The sequence below is a fragment of the Rhea pennata genome, chromosome 3 (genome assembly GCF_028389875.1).
Source record: "Rhea pennata isolate bPtePen1 chromosome 3, bPtePen1.pri, whole genome shotgun sequence".
NCBI classification, from domain to species: Eukaryota; Metazoa; Chordata; class Aves; order Rheiformes; family Rheidae; genus Rhea; species Rhea pennata.
The window spans coordinates 58890592-58910027 of NC_084665.1; the positions used below are offsets into that span (position 1 = coordinate 58890592).

Sequence of the window (19436 nt, forward strand, 5' to 3'; positions counted from 1 at the left end):
CTGCAGCCCCAATCCCCGCGCTGCCAGCGCAGCCTCTAACACTAGCTGGATTAGCTGAACTGCTACAAGCACCGAGTATTTCAGCAGCTTCGACCGGGGGGCGGCTGTTTTGTTTCCCATGAACACATACATTTTAAATGAAAAAGCCAAGGCTGGTAAACACCATACCAAAATTTAAAAATCAAACTAGTCCGTCGAAAGATTTTCAGACCTACTCCTCCGCGCACCCGCCGTGCGCTCCGGCGGTGCACCGCGGCGAGCTCTCCGTGCTGGCCGGGGGCTCTGCACGAGCGAAGCCCCCCACGGCAGCGCGCCCCGGGGCGGGGAGCCCCGAGCTGGGACAGAGATGAGCCGGGGACAGAGAGGTGAGCCCGAAAACATCGGCGAGCCGCTCCGCAGCGACGCACCCGGGGAGCGCTGCCACCTGCCCGGCAGGCTGTCCTGCCTGCGGGCCGGGGCAGCGGACACGGGGCTGCGGAGAGCTGCGTCCCCCTCCCCACCGCCCCGCAGCCGGCTGCTCCCCTTGTGCCTTGCGAGGCAGAATCGCACCGCCGACGGAGCCGTGCTTCCCGCAAAACTAACTCATTAATATAAATCAAATAATGGGGAGGGGGGAAGGGAGGAGGGGGGGAGTAGGGTGCTTGGCTGCTCATGAATTAAATATAAGTCTCTGACTGTCCTGAACAAAGCGACCATCCCCTTGGGACGGGTGACGTCTCTCCAGTAACGTGATTGCTTCTTCGGAAGCAGAAACGTGTAAACGCTATAAAACGCAGCGGCGCGACGGGCAGCTCAGAGCGTGCGGCGGGACGGAGCGCTCCTCTTCTTCCCCGTCCTCCTCTTCCTCCGCAGCCACCCCGTGAGCCGCGCAGCGGGACAGGGCGCAGGCCGAGGCTCCTCCCGCCGTCCGCAGCAGCCGAGCCAGCCCCACCGACGGACTCGCGGCTCCGTGAGTAACTTTCCGCCCGCCGCAGCGGCGGAAAAGCGCGGCAACTCCCCCTTCTCCTCCACCCCGGCCCTATAGGAAAGTCGCCCCAGCCGTCGGATCGCCGAGAGGATCGCCCAGGACAGCGCCGGGGGGTGGGATGGAGGGGGACCCTTCTTATTATTATTTTTAACAATAAAAAGAAGAATTAAGGTGTTCGTGGTTGCTGCCCCCCGCACCGAGCCGGCGCTCGCCTGCAGCCCGGCGAGGTGCCACCTCCCCGCCTGCCCGGGGCTGCCGCGGGGCGCGGGCGCGGGCGGTGACGGCTGCGCTCTTCCCTCCGCAGGTGGCGGCCATGGAGCACCGCGGCGCCTCCCCGCTCCTCCTCGCCCTCGCCCTCCTGAGCGCGCTGTGCTGGCGGGCCCGGGCGCTGCCGCCGCGGGGCGCCGCCTTCCCCGCCGTGCCGCGGTAAGGGCCGCGCCGCGCCGCGCCGCGCCGCGCCGCGCCGTCCGCGCTCGGCCGCGCGCCCTCCTTTCGCTCCTGCAGCAAGCGAGCAGTTAGTCTGCCCCTTCTTCCCGCCCGGGGCATACAGGTGTCCGGCTCACCCGCGCCTGAAAAGCCTCACCGCACACGCGCACACACACGCACACACGGCGAGCGTGCGGCGCTGCCCGCAAGAGCTGGGTGCCTCTCACCGCCGCACATGCGAATGACATGAAGGGTGTTATGTGAACGTGTGCTCCGGGGCATGACGGGTGTCTGTCAAAACAGTCTTGGCTTTGCTTAGCGGGGAGAACTCCTTTATCGCCACAATACAGCTAGGTGGATGCTCCATGTCTTTCCAAAAGCGCGTGCATACAGAGGCAAAAATGAACATATTAAAAATTCCCAAATTGTGACTCAGGGGAAGTGATTTGTATGCATTGATGTATAGTTTGGTATGAAGGAACTGCTGCATACTTTGAATTGCTCACATTTTTATTAGTTGTCTACATAATGAAATCAGATGGCTTAAAGAGTTCTAAATTTAGGTTGGAGGAACATGAAGTGCAAAAATAATATGGGAATACAGCATACTGGTTTATTTTGAAAAGGTGTGAATTGAGCTGTTTTAATTTACACTGCAATAACTACATTTTTCACTCAGCCAAAATCTTATATGTCTCAAATATATGAGTAACACTAGTATTAGTAGCCCTAATTCTGTAAATGTACTATGACAAGAATCTTTCCTGCTTTTAGTGTGTGCTTTTTGTGTACCATCATCACATGCAGTGGTTTACTATTGAGAAAGGAGGCTATTGTTTCCACAAAATACAAAAACTACCAGAAGAAACATCTAATTCCAAGCTACTGCTATGCAGTCATACTGTCCTTGATAAAATATTACACATCAGTATTTCAGGAGAGAAAACATTAAGAAACAAGTTTGTGAGAATGTGAAGTATTAGATCAGTTGGTACAGAGCAGTTGTTGTGCTACATTTTAAAAAGTTAATTCTGAGCAGCTATTAATTTGCAACTGGCAAAGTAATTTAAACGAATGAGAATAAGAATCAGTAGAGATATATGCCTGCACTTCATATTTTGTTTGAAGTTCTAGAGGGTGTGTTTAATATCCTATAGAGAGGGCTGAAGAACCATTTCATACTTTAGACCTTTTAGGTCTTAATTGGAAGGTAAGTACTCCACAGACACTGTTTTCGCTTTGCATGAGAGGAGGGGGTGAATCTCATCCATCATTTATATAAAATATGGTTGTTATGAAAAGCTTAGCAGTTGTCACTTGAATTATAATTGCCACAGATTATGCACTGTTCATTGGAGTTAATCATCTGTGGTGACAACACATTTCTAGAACATATTCATTAGAGAGAAAGAAGACTTGTTATGTCAGTTAGGTAACTGTATCACTGGGTAAGGTTACTGTATCACTGGGTATAGATTATGCCTGAAAGTGTTTTTGTAGAAAACCCAGATTATTTTAACATCTCTTACAGACTAAAGAAGCTTGTAGAGCTTGTACATTTTGACACAAACCTGAATATAAGTTGAAACAGACAGACAATGCTGCATATCCTCAGCTAACTGTATTTTCCATGGTTTTCTTTTCCAACAGATTGGTAAACAGAATGCCATTTGATGGAGCCAGTGAACCTGACCATGCCCGTGGGTTACTAAAGTCTGAATCAGACATTTTGCAAAACACACTACCTGAAAATGAGAAGTTCTATTTTGATCTGTCCAGAATTATTGATAGGTGAGGTTTTTCTTATTATCATAAATACAAATGATGCTACATTGCTTGAATTATGCCAGAGGTGGAGAATGCTTTGCAACACTTAGCTCAGTCGCATTTTCAAACTCTAAGAGATGTAGGTAAGAAAGAACAGATTACAGATAGAACACATGACCTATGGGTAAAACACATGACCTATGGGTGAATACTGGTAGCAGTAGGGATGTCCACAGAAGAATTGATAGTACTTCCTTTCTGGCAGGATGAGTGCATTCAATTCCTGTAAGGACTAAAAAATATGTTGTGAAAATTTGGAATTTGTTTTACAAAATTAGCTTAATTTTTCATGTACGAAAGATAGCTTAAGGAAAGCAGCATGTTGACAAAATGAAAGTTATCAAAATGATATGACCCAGGTTGCATTGTAGAGTTTGTTTATTGTCCATTTCAGAAATGCAAGGCATGCTGATGGAATTTTCACCAGCGTCTACAGCCATCTTTTGGCTAAACTTGCTGTGAAGAGATATCTGCATTCGCTTATTAGAAAACGAGTTAGGTGAGGTGGCACTTACATTAGGTAGAGTCTTTTCCTAGCTGGTTTCACTGGCAATTTTTTTACCCTTTTGTATCCAATTTCTCATTTTGCAATTTAGAGATAATGACAGGGAAACATATAATAATGGGGGAATTGAAAATCCTGTATAACAAGTAAGTGGTATTTGTTACTAAATGAATACATTGCTCTTTATTTCTGTACAGCTGTGAAGAGTAGAGCAACAGACATTGCACATAGCGCTGATAATAAATACTGGCAATATTACAAAGATTGTTTGGCCAGTTTGCTCTTTTTTATGTAATGGCTTAGTTAAATTGTACATTCTGGTAGTCTCTATGCTAGCTTGGTTGGATGAATGACAAAATTAAATACAAGATAACTGATTATTCAGTACTTCTTATATTAAAGCAGGGGCACTCTGAATGAAATTAACACACAATTGATTTAAAGTGACAACAAAAAGGGATGATTTGTTTCTACTCTAGAACATATCACCAGAGCACTTTGAGAGATCTATGTTACAGAAAGATTGAAAAAGAAAAAAAAAGAGAGAGATTCATAGTCAAGGGTCCAGATGGAACTTCAGGACTAGGGAGTCAATAAACTAATGATTGCAGGATGCTGAGAAGAATCACTGTGTGCTTCCCTTGTTTTTTCATCACTAAGCAGCAGCTACTGGACACTCTTGGGAAAAGACTAATAGGATACTTTGGTCTAACCCAGTATGACAGTTCTTATGAATGCCTACTTCATATGCTCAAAAGCTGAATGAAAATTAGGTCTTCCATTTTTACCCATTTATCTGAAGGCTGCCTTTGTCTCTTAACAGTTTCTAAGCATTTAAATCAATGCTGTCTTTGTTCCAGAACATATAGGACCAGTTTCTCATATGCTGTAAATTAATGTAGATCGTTAAAGCAGAACACAGTAGCTGAAGGTTCCCAAGGTCATGCATGGACAAATCTGATTCCAAGGTTGGATTTTAGAGGTGTGTTCTGTTTTCTGATACTTCCTTAAAGCAAACATTTGCAGCTAAATATTTGACGTTACACTCTTATTTTTTTTCAGAGACAGGCTCAGCCCTCACTGAGTTCAATGGGAACAATGACTAGAACCTTGAAGTGTGATTTTTAGGTACACACCTTGGTATCGTACTAAAATACATTTGCACAAATAGAAGACACCAGATTAGAGTCAATTTATTAAAAAGGGTAACCAAGGCTATGAGAACGCATAGGAGGAAATCATAAAATCCACACTCCACCATTTGTTTGTGTAGAATTCCTGTTACACAAACTCTGGAATTCTTTCAGTAAAATTTGCATGGGTCATGGCAAAGTTGTTGAGAAGAAGGAAGTCAGTGGAAGGTTAGTCTGAAGGACTAAATGCAGATCCTTAGTATCTGATGATCGTTATTAAAATCTGTAGTAAGCAATGGCAGTAGAGTGACTTCAAGAGAAGAAAGCAAATTCCAAAGTCATAGTTGGAAATGACAGCTGTAATGAAAATTTGATTTTATTTAGCTAGTCAACATTGTAAAGTTTACCTCATTCATTTTAATATTATCTTCTTTTAAATTGATTGTGTATATTAGCTTATTCATTTTTAATTATTTTATATTGCTAGCTCCCAGGACAGTCCTGTCAAACGCCACTCTGATGCTGTCTTCACTGACAACTACAGCCGCTTCCGAAAGCAAATGGCTGTGAAGAAATACTTAAACTCAGTTTTAACTGGAAAAAGAAGGTATTACAAGAAAGCAAATACGTGTGCTTTCCATATTTGTATGACATTAAGGCAGAAAAGTTTTATACCTGCATACTTATACAGAGAGGGCAAGCAAAAGACAATGAACAGTAATGACTTTACAGCATAGTTTATAACATAGTTTTAAAATACAGACAGCGTTTTCTTCCAAACTAGAGCAGGCATTGCAATCAGATTAGAGGGAAAGAATTAAGAGGAGATTTGACATCTGGAAATGTTAAAAAGCTTCTGACATATTCTTAAAATGCTTTTATTTATAGTAAGCCTCCTATGGAAGAATCCAGAGAGCTATGGAACATGAGCAATAATTTTATAATGGAAACACATTATTTGCTCAAAATTTGCCTTTAGGCAAATAGTTAAAATGAACATTTAGAAGTCGCAGAAAGACACCATGTGTCCTAATAAATATAGGTGAAATGTGCCAGTATGTATTTTTGAAGGGCATATAGTCTGCTGTAGACTCACTCATTGAGACCACTGCTTTTTGCTTTTAAATATAATGTCTCTGTAGGTGTTAGGCATGCTGTTTCATGCGACTGAAAATACTGCTGTGTAAGTGTAACAAAAGATACTGCTGTGTAAGTGTAACGAAAGATACAACTGCTATAGTTAGAACAAGGTGTTGTTTGGTTGTCTGCTTTTTCTTCTGAGAGCAATCAAATTTGTTTCTGATCCACAACAGCCAGGAAGAGCTAAACCCTGCTAAACTTCGAGATGAAGCAGAACTTCTTGAACCTTCCTTTTCAGAAAACTATGATGATGTTTCTGTAGATGAGCTGCTGAGGCACCTCCCACTGGTATGTTCAAGTTTACTTTACTGTGGCTATCTGTTAGTTAACTTTACCCAAACAATGAGGTTAATCCCATATGAAATGTGGCCTCTCAGGAAAGCAGAGCCTCCTTGGAAAGAGCCATGTTGCATGGAACACTGTGTTTCTGTAGGGATTGTATCTGAATATACTAATATTTTTAATAAGAATAATTAAGTGATCCCCTGATTGCTGTTACTGAAAATTCCTAATTAAATGAAACTGTTAATAGTGCACCTAACTCACTTGGGTGTTACAGATTGTGTTCACTGCAGCATAAAATCCAAATTGACTCATTTTTAATTATAAAGATTATTATTTCTTCAGAGAATAATCCCTCTACTTCACAGGACTTTCAGGGGCATGAAATTGAAAGGGTAATATAGAAATGAATCAGACCTGATATTCTTGAAAGTGTATTATAAAATTGATGATAAGGTGTTTCTTGGTATTCAGATATGTCTGAATTACAAATAAGAGAAAAGTACCCTCTTGAAGATAATATTTGGAAAAAAGCAACCCCACACATTTCTCCACATTGTTCATTCCTTCAGGGACTAAAAGAGAATGCTCTTTTTCTTTCCGTAACTGTGGTAGTTTTTTTTAAAGATCCAAAAGATTAGAAAGGACATAAACTGCTTATGCTTCAAGGAATAAAATAGTTTCTCAGTGATGGAATTCAGGAAAGAAAAGTTCTTTCTAGGCAGATTATTCAAAAAATACTTGCTTCTGGATTTTACACCTTCTGAAATATGTGGCATTGACTAAATGAGAGAGGATATTGGCCCACTGGATCATTGGTTGGTCCATGAAAATATTTTCATTCCTTTCTTTTTTGATGGACTGTATGGATGATCCAGATTTTTCTATAAGTGAACCTTTTTATCAGTACTGTTAGCTCTTGGTCATTTTTATCACAAATGCTAAATTGTTGATGCAGAGTGTATTGAGCAACCTGAATTTGGGTGTCCTTTTCAAGGACACAGTTGCTTTGATTGTGGGCTATTCTGCACAATAGGGCAAGGTGCAGTAACATTTTGCCTAATCCCTCGGGCCTTCCTGATACTGAACACACTAGCTGCTGGGTGTAACATGCATTAAGCTCCTGTGAATAGCTCCACCTCCACCGATGGGACTCATATTTGCTCTGCAGGGAGGCATTTTGGCAAGTCTTGGTTCTTGTCTATACCTTGTCTGCATTTATGCGTTTCATGTATATGAACCGCTTATAAGAATAACTGTCTAAAAGCACGTTTCTCCTTTGCTTTTCAGGACCTCTGAAGGACACCTGGTGAAGTCTATGACAAGAAAAGTTATTTTTGAGTTCCACATAATATTTCAAAGAGCTGACTTTAGTCATCAAACCAGAACAAACATATTTGTGAAGTGAAAGTTGTGATATATTTGTTTCTTATGTAATAAAAGTTGATATTTACATTGTAAATATTACTCTAGAATTCTCTACTGAAAGCTGTACATATGGATGCCAGTTTAACTCATGAGAAGTCTGTAAGTCTCATATGCTGTAAATCCTTTACTTCAATAAATTTGAAAATGAGTGTGCAGCTGAAGAGAGCCCATCATTACTAATAATTGGCTCATTTTGGGTACAGTACAACTTTAGATAAACCTGTTTGATTAAATGGATAAATTTCCAGATTACTTCATAAAAGTGTAAAAGCATGAGGAAAAGAATGTGTTAAGTGTGTACAAGTTATATTAAAAAGATCTCTGAAAATAGCTCCTCAGCAAAAGGGCATGCTTTTCCAGCAGTTTATCAGAGAGTGGAAGGAAATGAAAAAACATTGCAAAATATTTGACCTTTGACAGAATCTTTCCGTTTTCTTTCACATTTTTAATATATCACAATATACAAATTCTATTAAAACCATAAAAATATATCCATTACTTTTAATAATGTTTTGGATGCTCTGGAGCTGCCAAAGCACGCACGGAAGAATACTATCCTTTGATTTGTTTGATGTCTAAAGTCATTGGTTATTCTACATTTGATTGTCTGTAGCTTTGATGATGAAACTATTCCTTATATATAATATAGATCTGAAGACACTTTACTATTTTTTCAGAATGAATGTAATTTACAAAATATGCAGACAATAAATCATTTTATTATCACTGCAAACTATTACTGGTTTGAGTCAATTTGTAGTTACCTGGAACAGTAAGGGTCCCTAACTAAGTGCTATATAATTACAGAGGAAAACTGTGTTCTTAAACTGAATGTGTAATATATATATTGTTTGGTTATGTTAAAAAGACAAAGCAAGTGAGTCTCCTAAAATAATCCTTGTTACTTTGGCTTTATCATAGTATGAAGCTTGGCATATCACAGTATGAAACTGGAAATAGCAGCTGATTCACTGCTATTTTGAATCAGAATCTTGTATTTTCTTAAAATTGTAGCTTTAACCAGTTGGATCACTTGCTGAAGAAAAATTTAGTGTTATAAGAACTCACAGTTCCGTAACAGTAAGGAAAGTGCACAGTATTGCATGTACTACTAATGAAACACATATTCATGTGTGATCCCATAACCCTCCCATGATTTCCCTGAAAAAAACTAAATTTGATAGAAGTAGAAAAACTTGTCAAGCCTATCTAGAAAATTCTGTTTGGAATTTCAAGTGTATTTAGATATCATAGATACGATCATACTCCTACCACAGCGAGTGATGAAATTCATTTGTTGACAGGCACAGACTGTGTTTCACACTTTCACTTAAAAGTTCACTGTTCCTGTATAGAAGGAAGTTTTAAACATGATAAAATCTGAGATTTAGGGGAACTAGTTCTTATAAATACATGCCCTCTCAACTTGCAGATGTTATCAATTTTGACATCTGCATGTCAAATAAAAAAAACACTTTGCACAGATCAGATGCTTTTATTAATACTTCCACCTAGTGTTGACAAAATTTCTTTTAGCATAAACCAATGAACGGTTCACAAAAGTTAGATATGTAATTTTACAATCCTTGCTTGAAAAATGGTCTTCAAATGGTGTTGCACTCTTAACTCCTATATGTAATGAAAATTTGAGAGGAAAAGTGGCTTCAGGCAACACTTGAGACATAAATATGGACCAATGTGGTAGTGGAAAATTTTGTCAGTGTAATGACCTTTGTTAGGTTTTGTCTGATAACTAACCTTTAACAAATCAAATATGAAAAAAAAGCAGAAGTAAAACTTGTATGGTCTTCATACACAGAATTTTTTATTTAAATGTGCATAAGACTCATTCACTCATTTTAAAGCAACAAAATGGGAGTAGTGGCCCTCTTGACCCTAAATTTCAGCATATTCAAATTTTTATTTTAAATCTGCTTTTACTTTACAGTGCTATTTGTTCAACAGACCTTTTTTTTCATTTTGACAATAAGGCAACTATTAGATGAGCTAGTCTTTCATGTTCAATGTTTATTCCCTCCTGTATTTTGTTTGCTGTACAAAACCACAGAATTACTACAGAATATATGTTCTCTCTGCTACAATGGAGGATGAAGTGTGCTACAGAAAAAAAAAAGGATGCTTTTTAGGAAACCATTTATTCTAAAATACAAAAACAATACCCTCACTGTAATAATTAAAATAATAAAGTTTGCCTCGGGGCGTTCAGCAAATAGAGATATTCCATAAGATATGCCAAATTTTATGTATATTTTAGCAAAACCTAGCACTTAAAGGAGAGACAGTCTAGGAACTTGTGGCAAAGGACAACTTTTAACTTACTGTAGAAACTCCTGATGTTCCACAGGCCCAATATAAGGCCCAGTCACAGAGACTTACACAGAGACTAATGACTTATGGGAGGTGTAACACTGTGTGCCTCAGCTCCACCAGCAACTGCTTATGGTAAGGTTAAACGATCACTGGATGAGGCAAACTTGCAGTCCTTCAGTGAGTCTTGACACATGCTGCCAACTTTACAATCCATCTGCAAAATCTCGTAATAAGAGAATCAAAGTATTACAGCAATTATGGGAATGAAAGGGGTAGCCCCAAAGAAAGTGTCAAGAATACCATTAGGAAGGACACAAATATTTAGGAGGTTAAGAAGAGAATCATTGGCAGAGAGAGAACACAACCATTCAAGAGCAAGGAATAAAACTGTGAAGGGTTGTCGGGGTAGATGCTAAAGAAGCATCTCACTAAAGTGCTGCAGAATATTTCTTCTGTGTGATCACAGAGGACAGAACTCATCATTTTTTGCGTTATTGACTGGGGTTTGCTTTTTAGATCTACCTTCAGGAGCTCTTAAAGAAATGGACATGATTGCTCTGAAGTTGCTTCTTTGCCGCTACCAGAAAGGGATGTTTTCTGGTCTTGAAATCCACAGGGAAGATTTGCATGCGTGTGTGCGTGCACACACACCTGCATGCGCACATGCACACACATACACATACACGCGCACACACACTCACATGCACACACACACACACACACAGATACAATGTAATCAGCTGAATTTTTAAAATTAATATTATTTTTAAAGACGTAGCCTTAGTATTGAGCTTTAAAAACAAAAAGAAACAAATCTCAACCAATCATGGCCTTTTCACAGTCATCACCAAATCAAGAGTAACTCTCAGGATTGGTTATAATGTCAGGAGAACGACAGAAGTTAATGAAAAGTTTTAAAATTACAGCCTGTAAAACAAATAAAAAATAAATAAAATCCGTAAAGATCCTCTGATGTTTTAAATGGTTTTGAGTAGCTGCAAGTATTTCTTCTGAGTGTCTGAAACAGCAGGTTTTTGTTTAAAAATATGAAAAATAGATAGCTTGACCCCTAAGCATTGGTATAACCTCATCTATAGGAATACTGAATCCTCCCCAGAGAATGACCTTTTGGGAAGAGATGCATGCGTGCAGGAAGGCTTTACTGGCTTTCAAGGAACTAGGGGGAGGTGGAGGGAAAAGGCTGTCCATTCCCTCCCATGTTACTGCCTATGCTTTCTATTACCGCTTTTCTTTTTCCTTGTTTTCTTCCTTGTTTTCTTCCTCCTCATACCTCAGGCTTCCCCACCCTCCATTAACACTCTCCCCCTGGCTTGCAAATAAATAGTATGTGAACCTGTAGGGAACCGACTCCCCAAATCTCAGCTTTTGTCAGGCTGTGGGAGTGAGGGACTTTGGTCCAGTCTAGAGCAAGGTTGGGGAGTTAGCACTCAAGCTTGCAGTTTTATTTTCAGCAAGAAAGTGAGAGCTACCTTGTATTTATCCAGGTGGAGAGGTAGTGGGGAACAGCCAGTACAGCACAAATCCGCATGAGCTTGATTTGTCAAAGACAAATCTTTTCTTCTTCTCTCTCTTTTTAATAGCCTGCTTTAAAAAACATGCTTTACTTAAACTCTGGGAGAACACAGGCTGTGTGAAATGTGTTAGGCACACAAACAATATACATAGTTATACAGTGAACTTCTGAGGATGTACCACATCTCTGGAAGTATGTTCTTTTATTCTGCTTCAAGATCTTTTGTGTATCTTTCTTTCTTTCTCTTTTTTTTTTTCAGAGCAACAACATCTCATTTTCTCACACAGATATTCACTTTCACCTTTCTCTTTTTATTTTACCTAGTGTCATCTAATGAGAATAAAAGTAAAAAGAAAGAACTCAGGTGAATCAGATGGCCAGTATGAGGTGTAAGAGAGGACAGCAGAAGCAGAGATACCACTGCTGGGATGGACACTATGAAGGCAGAGAGGAGAGCTGCTACAGTAAAATCCCTTCAAATGGAGTCTTGAATACATATATCTTAATGTCACTTCCCCCCCCCCCAACTCTTCTGGGCTGCAATGTGTCCCTGTCTCATGTGTCATCTTTGCTGATGCTGTAGAGAGCGTTAGGCTGCCTTTGCACATCGATTCCTATCTGCTATTCTGCTGACTTCAGGTTGGTCTTTAAGTGCTCATGGAAGTCCTCAGTCCTGGTGGCGCTAATGCAATGGTAGTTGCTTCATGAAACAGCCCAGTGTATCTCATAATCTGTTTTTATGTAAAAGCTGGAAGGGTGAGCCCCTTCGTAAAGTGAAGACACTATTCAATGGATATATTTTTTGATTGTTTCACTAACACAATATACTCATTCCCATTGATGCTCTAGGGTGTAAGCATGGTGTACAAGAATTAGCTGTATTTTTGAGATACAGCAAGAAAAAGACAGAAGTCAGTAAAATTACAGTGCAGCAAAAAGGTGCATCAATCTAATATCTGCCAGCCTTGCTTATGGAGATGAGTACTGGAAGGAACTGGCGCAGCCACCTCTGCAGAAGCTCTCTGCCCCACTGACAGAGAGCCCCTGGTTTCCCACTGGCGATTTTTGATCTGGCTTGTGACTTACTTAGAAAGCTGACCTTTCCCTTGGACACATCATGCAGAACACGGGGCCTTCTGAGGGCTGCGCTGTCTCAGGAAACTACAATATTTTTAGCTTTGCTCAGTTCTGCTTTGGAACATTTTCATATAAATTGTTTACCAGTTTGACAAGCCATATTAGAAGTAGGAAACTAGGCACTGGTCTTTCACACCAGCTTTTAAAAAGTCTGAAGAAGAATCTGATGTGTCTTCTACTTCTGAAGCACACAACAGAAAAGTTTTACTTCATATTGGCTACTTGTTAGAAAGGGAGTGGGGCCCAACTCTCCTTTATGAGCATAAATATTTTCACTAGCTAATTGACCAAAATATTTCAATAAAAATATGCTTCTGATTATTCAATGTTTAAACTTAAAGAATGACATAATTCCTTATGGTATAGGAAAAAAATGATTCTCTTATCGAAGTAGCAACATTAACTTTATGAGAACAACATCTTCAATAGAGCACTGTTTGGGGAAAGAGCAGAGAATAAAGAGAAATAAAGAGAAAAAAAGTTAAAAAAAAGTCCTTCCTCACTGAATGAATTATTTAATCCTAGATATAGTTTTGGATAGGACCAGATTTTTTAAAACAAATACATGAGTTTGACACCCAAGATCAATTTTTAGAACTGACATGGACATTTGGAAGAACTTTTTCCCATTTGTTATCAGTAAGACCAGGGCATCTAAGAGCCTAACTTACTTCAGAACATGGGATATATATAAATGCTTTGCTTTATAGCTGTCAAGTCAGAAATTTGCTCTTATCCAACACCTATCCTCTTTCTTTGAGCAGGGGGAGCAGAAGAGAAGCTAGGGACTGTCACTTTCTCGTATTGTTAGAACACTGAATCAATGAAGACCTTTCTATTTAGGAAATGTACAGAGTAGCAACTTTTACCAGTAGTGTATTAAATAACCAGGCTATTGGATGGACAGGGCAAAGCAGACAGGATGCTTCCTAATTTTGCTTGTAAAATTATCTAGTAATGTGGCTTTTTTTGCCAAACAATATAGGTATCACATCCTTGCCCATCAGTTTCTTAACAGTCAGGTAATCAGTGATATGGAGTTTGGATGCCTCCTAGTTGTTAATTTCATATACTGTTGAACTGTTTTTACTGGAAGAGGCCAGAGATATGTTTGACAGAAGCCTTATCTTCATCTTTGTCTTTCAGATAATCTCTTCCATAATCTCAGCCAGAACATCTGTAAAAAGTATTAAGCAAGCAATTCTGTCTCTTATTAGTGAGAACAGAAGACTAACTGCTCTGATACAGGCAGTCAGCCTTCTAGGAAGAGTCTTCACAGTAAAGCTGGAGTTACATCATTTATTCAGAAAGACCAAATCCTGTTTAAGCAGTAAGAAGAGTGTGTAAAAGTCTAGATTTGGTGCTAATGATAGTGTTTCCTTTCCAACCAGTGCATTACAGTCTGCATTATAAAGCTGTTAGACAAAACATGCTGTGCTGGATAGTGAGAGCTCTAGAGAACCATGTAGTAAGAAACAGAAAAAGAACTGATAAATGCTGAGTGATGTATATGAAGAGTGTCTCCTTGAAAAACTGCTTAATATTAAATTTAATTTATATGTGGCTTCTTTTTTTTATTGTAGATTTAAGACTCTTGCTTTAAGAACAAATGAACGGTCCTCTCTTGCTGTCAGAGGACTTGCATTATGTATATCTATTTATCAATTTAGTAATCTCCATTAGGAACACAGCTGGGTTGTATGTCCCTACTTCTGCTGTTGCATAACAGTTTCTGAATCTAGTGGCTCTACTCATTGGGAACCTTCTTTTAGCTGGCTCTCTAAATATTTGACAGATGCCTTATAAACCATTTGTTGCTACTCCAGCATTGCCCTTCATCATAAGAGTACCTTTTCTCCTCTTGGGAGTTAGTCTCCTTAATGTATTTATAGACTACATTTCCTTCTCAGTCTTTCTTTGTCAGGCTAAAGAAAAAGTCCATCTAGCCTCATCTTGTAAAAGGGTCTCCATTTCTCAGGCTGTCCTGGATCCCCATGCCCAGAGTGTCCATGCCCCAGAGAGAACTCAACATTCCTAAAATACGGTTCACCAGATAATGCTTCACCTCCACACAAGTGACTAGTGATTTTGAGGACCTGAGTGGAGAAAGCCTTGAAAAGGCTGATTTTTCAGTTTGGGTAATTTTGCTACTGCTTCTCAAACATATGCAAGTTTCCAACAGTTGAGAAAGCAAAATCACCATGCACTTGAAATATGATGCCTTTTTTGGGAGCGTGAGGAGCTGGAGGGCGGGGAAGGAGCCATCTAAAGCCAATCTAAAAATCAAGCCAATCTAAAATACACGTAAAGTGAAACTGACTCCTTAACAGGCAGATGCTCAAATTACCGCATGATTTAATGTAGAATGTATCATTTTGTTTGATTATAGTTTGGTTTTGTTTTCAAATTCCAGTTCCTTTTATCCTGTGGCCAAGTGAGATGACAGGCCACCCTTTACGCTGCTCTTCTGTCATCTGGAGCACTGGGCAAAAAGGTGACGGCAGCAGCAACCATGACCTATTGCCAACTTCTGCCAGCCGAAGGAAGGAAAATCAGAGGTCAGTCCACAGCAAAACCCTACCAGGTTATCAAGAGGTTTAAGAAAAAATGTGCTATACATCCTTTTACTTGCTGTATGAATAATGAGAGGTATAGGTTATACACCAGCCCATCATCAGCATTAATGCTTCAAAAGGAAGAATGAAGAGAGTCATGAAAGCATGCACTTGTGGATTTATGTCATGTGTATTAAAATATTATGCTAAAGTGCAGTGCCAGTGATGATGAGGAGCTGAGGGTCTCCTTTTATCCACAGCTGAGGGGATTACTACAGGGATTACTTATTGGATCATTAGTCTACTGCTGTGCAAGAATAAAGAAATCCGTCTGAGAGAACGACGTGGGTCATCGCTCTTTGATTTATGATTCATTCTCTTTTCAGTACAGGTCAGAATACAAGTTCTTAATATACCCTTCTTTTATACAGTCAGGGGTTGATTCTTTAAAGACTAAATTTAATTGGGCATTTCAGGTTCTATAACTTTCAGGCTCCATTTGAATGTGTTTTCTCAAAGAATGGCTAATTCAGAATATCATTTCCCTGGCCTAGGCTCTGTTGAATAGCTTTAGCATATTTACAGTATTCTGAAGCTTTCTGGAACAATATATGAGATGATTATACTGTTTTTGGTGATGGAACAAACAAAAATTCACTTGATAAAGTTAGAATAACATTTCAATTGGACTCTTTCTTGGTTATTCTTCCAAAATGTGTTTACAGGGCCTCATTAATAAATAAATGTGTGGCCAGTAAGCAATTAATCTCTGTAATAAGGATGCCTAATCCATATAAATGTTCTATTTTCTACCTCTAATTACATTACTGCTTAACAGTTTCCTAAAAGAAATCCATCAAAAACTTTACTTCAGTGAGGTACTATTTTATGTTGATTTTATGTTCATTGAATGATAAACCTCAGTGTAAAAACAGCATGCTGCATAATTGCAAGGCATACAGATTTTTTTTTTTTCTGATAAAAATTGAAGAAATCAATGAAGGAGAACCTCCCCTGCCCTAGCTTTTTTTTCTGCAGCAGCAATTGTAGGCCAGAGTGGATTTAATTAGAGTTTCAAGATCTTACTTCTGTACTGGCTTTGGTAAAATATAAAGCATATTACAAATCATAAGAGCTGTGCATCAAAGAGGATGGCTGGGGCAAGCTATGGTGGCATCAGGAACAACATTCTTTCAAATTCAGCCTGTATAACCTATATATTACAGCTTACAAAGAGCTGTCTTTTTAGCTTGATCTGCATCTGTTGAGTAAAGATACTGTGGATTTTCCTGTGTATTCATTATTATTTGAGGTTTCTTTTTACTGCTGGACATAAGCAAAAGAATCTGAGAGAGTATTTCATTGCAAGTAATTCAAATAAAATCACACTACAAATCTTCATATATCTATAAAGAGACATTTTGGTAGAATACTATTCATTATGGGAGAATCTGCTGCTATAGAAAAAGAACAGTCCAAAAGCCTTATTCATTCTTAAATTAAATTTGATACTTAAATTAAGAATTGTGAAATATTAGATATACTTTCTGCTTCCATTTTTTCTTGATCATCTTCAGAAGCTAGGGTTTGGCCCATTTCTGAACTCAAAATCTTTTTCATCTCAAAACCTTTTGAGATTTTTAGCTCAATTTTTGAAAAATACCCTGTTTTATAACAGGATGCTCTAAACATAAAAAAAAAAAATATTTTGGACTAATTACTCAGATATGTTATAACTAATAGTAAAAATTGATTCATATTTTTGTTGTCACTTTTTGAGTTATTTCTTCTATTACGGCTTTTCAGATATATATTGATTAAAAAATTTCATTCATACAATAATTTTAAGTAAATTGTCATACAAATATTAAGTTATCATAAACAGCTTGACCAGTTGTAATTTTTCCTTTGCATTCTGCAACTTTGATGCAAGCTTAAGTGCAAGTAAATTTGCTAATATTTTGCATAAAGAAACAAAATAAAAACAAATAAACATAAATGGAAAAATTGCATATGTTCTGTTTATATTTGACAGTGGCAGAATATTTTAAACTGAACCATTCAAAATCACATACAGAACATCCATTTACACTTTTTAAAGCTCATAGCACTGGAACCAGCGCAAATTAATGTTTTTAATCTTGTTTTCCTTTTGCTAGTATTGATGGCCAACAGACTGGGTTTTTAAGAGCGCCTCAAACAACGTGATTTGGTTAGGAGGCAATTTATGTAATTAATAAGCCATCAATCTCCAGTCTAGACAATATTTGGAGAATACGTTGCAAGCAGAGTTATTTTCCAGATGCACCATTATATTTCCACTGTGCTGAAAGATCAAGCAATTCTATGACTTCTCAGAATTAGTGTAGCCTATGGAAGTAAATACTGCATTCACAACCTAACACTTGTGATATTTCTCTGCTGCTTCTAGTTAAGTACTGTTTTCAATACCTTATTAAAACCTTGACAGCTGGCATGGGGACCAGGTTATATGGAGTGTCTTCCTCATCATTACAACTATTTCTTGAGTTAAGCCCTAGATCATTCAGGACTGAGGAGCAGAGAAGGCAGAGTAGATGATCTCTACCTTCACTTTTAGAAAGAAAAGTAGGAACATGAGTGCAGATTCTTCTCAGAAGACAGGCCTTGAGTCAGTAATTCACGTTAGTCTCATGTTGTTCTTCCCCAATCTTTCACTTATTTGATAGAAAAAATAAAAAAAAGCCTTCCAACTCCATCTTGCTTATTTGACTGCTCTTTTTCTTACTATAGGGCCAAACTCAACTCTGATGCCAACAGGCACAGTCTGTTTTTACTTTTTTAACATACACAACCTATAGTTGTTTGGGTTGTTGGTATTTTTGTCATATGTCAGGCAGATGAACAAGATGCAATCTGAGAACCTCTGATGAACATCATAGTAAATTTTAGAGTTATTAACATTTATTAATATTATTTAGGATTTCACTATTATTATTTATTATTATCATTACAGACAGAAAATCAACAGATGTGACTCCTCTTTCAGTGATACAGTCTACAGGCCCACATCTTGAATGGTGGGCACTGTTATTACTGATATATGTAACAAATTATTTTGTAGAGGTGCACATAATTATTGTGAAGATAATGATTTTGTACATTTCTTGATACTTCATATTACTGGTTAAATTCCCTTTAACTATGAAGGTCTTGCAAAGATTTACTTATGTATATAGACATTAGTAGCTGTGCCTATAACTGCATGACCAATCAGATACACCACATTTGTATTTGTTCATAGTTTTCTTGCATTATGTACACAATATATATGAAAAAAAAAAAAAAAAGACTAGCTTGGTTAATTGGATTTTTCTTTCCTTAAAAATAAAGAAAAAACTTCACTTCAGAATAAAAGTACAGCTTAAATTTGATATACTCTCCATTCAAAAATTAATCAGGGATAAACCCACAAAGGAAGAGGAATTATTTAAATAAAAAAGATAATGAAGACAATGCTTGTGGAAGACCAAGTGTGTGTAAATCACCAAAGAATAAATTTAGGTGAGAAATTAGATGAAGTTTCTAGCCTATAGAGAACTGAAATTCTGGAATAATGTTCCAAATCAATTTATAAACCAATATTTAGTAAATCTAGTACATTTATGAATTTCATAATCTGATATGGCTTTCATTTGATAGCAAGGATTAGATGCTGGAGATCCAAGGGCTCTTTCTAAGTCCTATATTCTAATTCGCAACAGAGAGTTGTATATCAGCATATAGTAAACCTTTCCATTACAGTTGTCTACTTTTTAGCAGTCACTAACTGGGTTTCATTCTGGCTATTTCGTTGTGTAGATTTTCATATTCAGAGAAACTTTTAGCTTTCTAATAATATCAGTAAATGTAGAGACATAGAGAATAACGACTATCTCGAGTCACAAAATATTCCCAAAGAATGTGAAATCCTGGATTCATAGTAAAATTACATAAAACTAAAACCTATATTTTTAAGTTAGAAAAATGGAATAGAGAATACCATTTTCAATATTATTTGTATAGTAAATAAAAAAGTGTTATGATAATGGGCTTTGTTGCATGTTTATCGACTCGCTTAATGTATATAACTATATATATATGTAGATTCACACATATATGTACATTGCTACTTTTCTAATTCTTGGAAAGT

At 38.3% G+C, this 19436-nt stretch overlaps 1 protein-coding gene across 2 annotated transcripts; it reads left to right on the forward strand.

Annotated features, from left to right (window-relative positions):
* The first annotated feature begins 810 nt into the window (after window positions 1-810).
* On the forward strand, window positions 811-7857 carry VIP (vasoactive intestinal peptide). Of its 2 annotated transcripts, XM_062573730.1 has the most exons (7): window positions 811-949; window positions 1272-1393; window positions 3044-3184; window positions 3615-3719; window positions 5346-5465; window positions 6172-6286; window positions 7571-7857. In XM_062573730.1, exons 2-7 carry the CDS (start codon window positions 1281-1283, stop codon window positions 7577-7579), a joined length of 603 nt encoding a protein of 200 aa, XP_062429714.1. In that variant the 5' UTR covers window positions 811-949; window positions 1272-1280; the 3' UTR covers window positions 7580-7857. The 2 variants fall into 2 exon arrangements, with proteins under 2 accessions (XP_062429714.1, XP_062429715.1); XM_062573731.1 differs by lacking the exon at window positions 3615-3719.
* Window positions 7858-19436: the final 11579 nt, after the last annotated feature.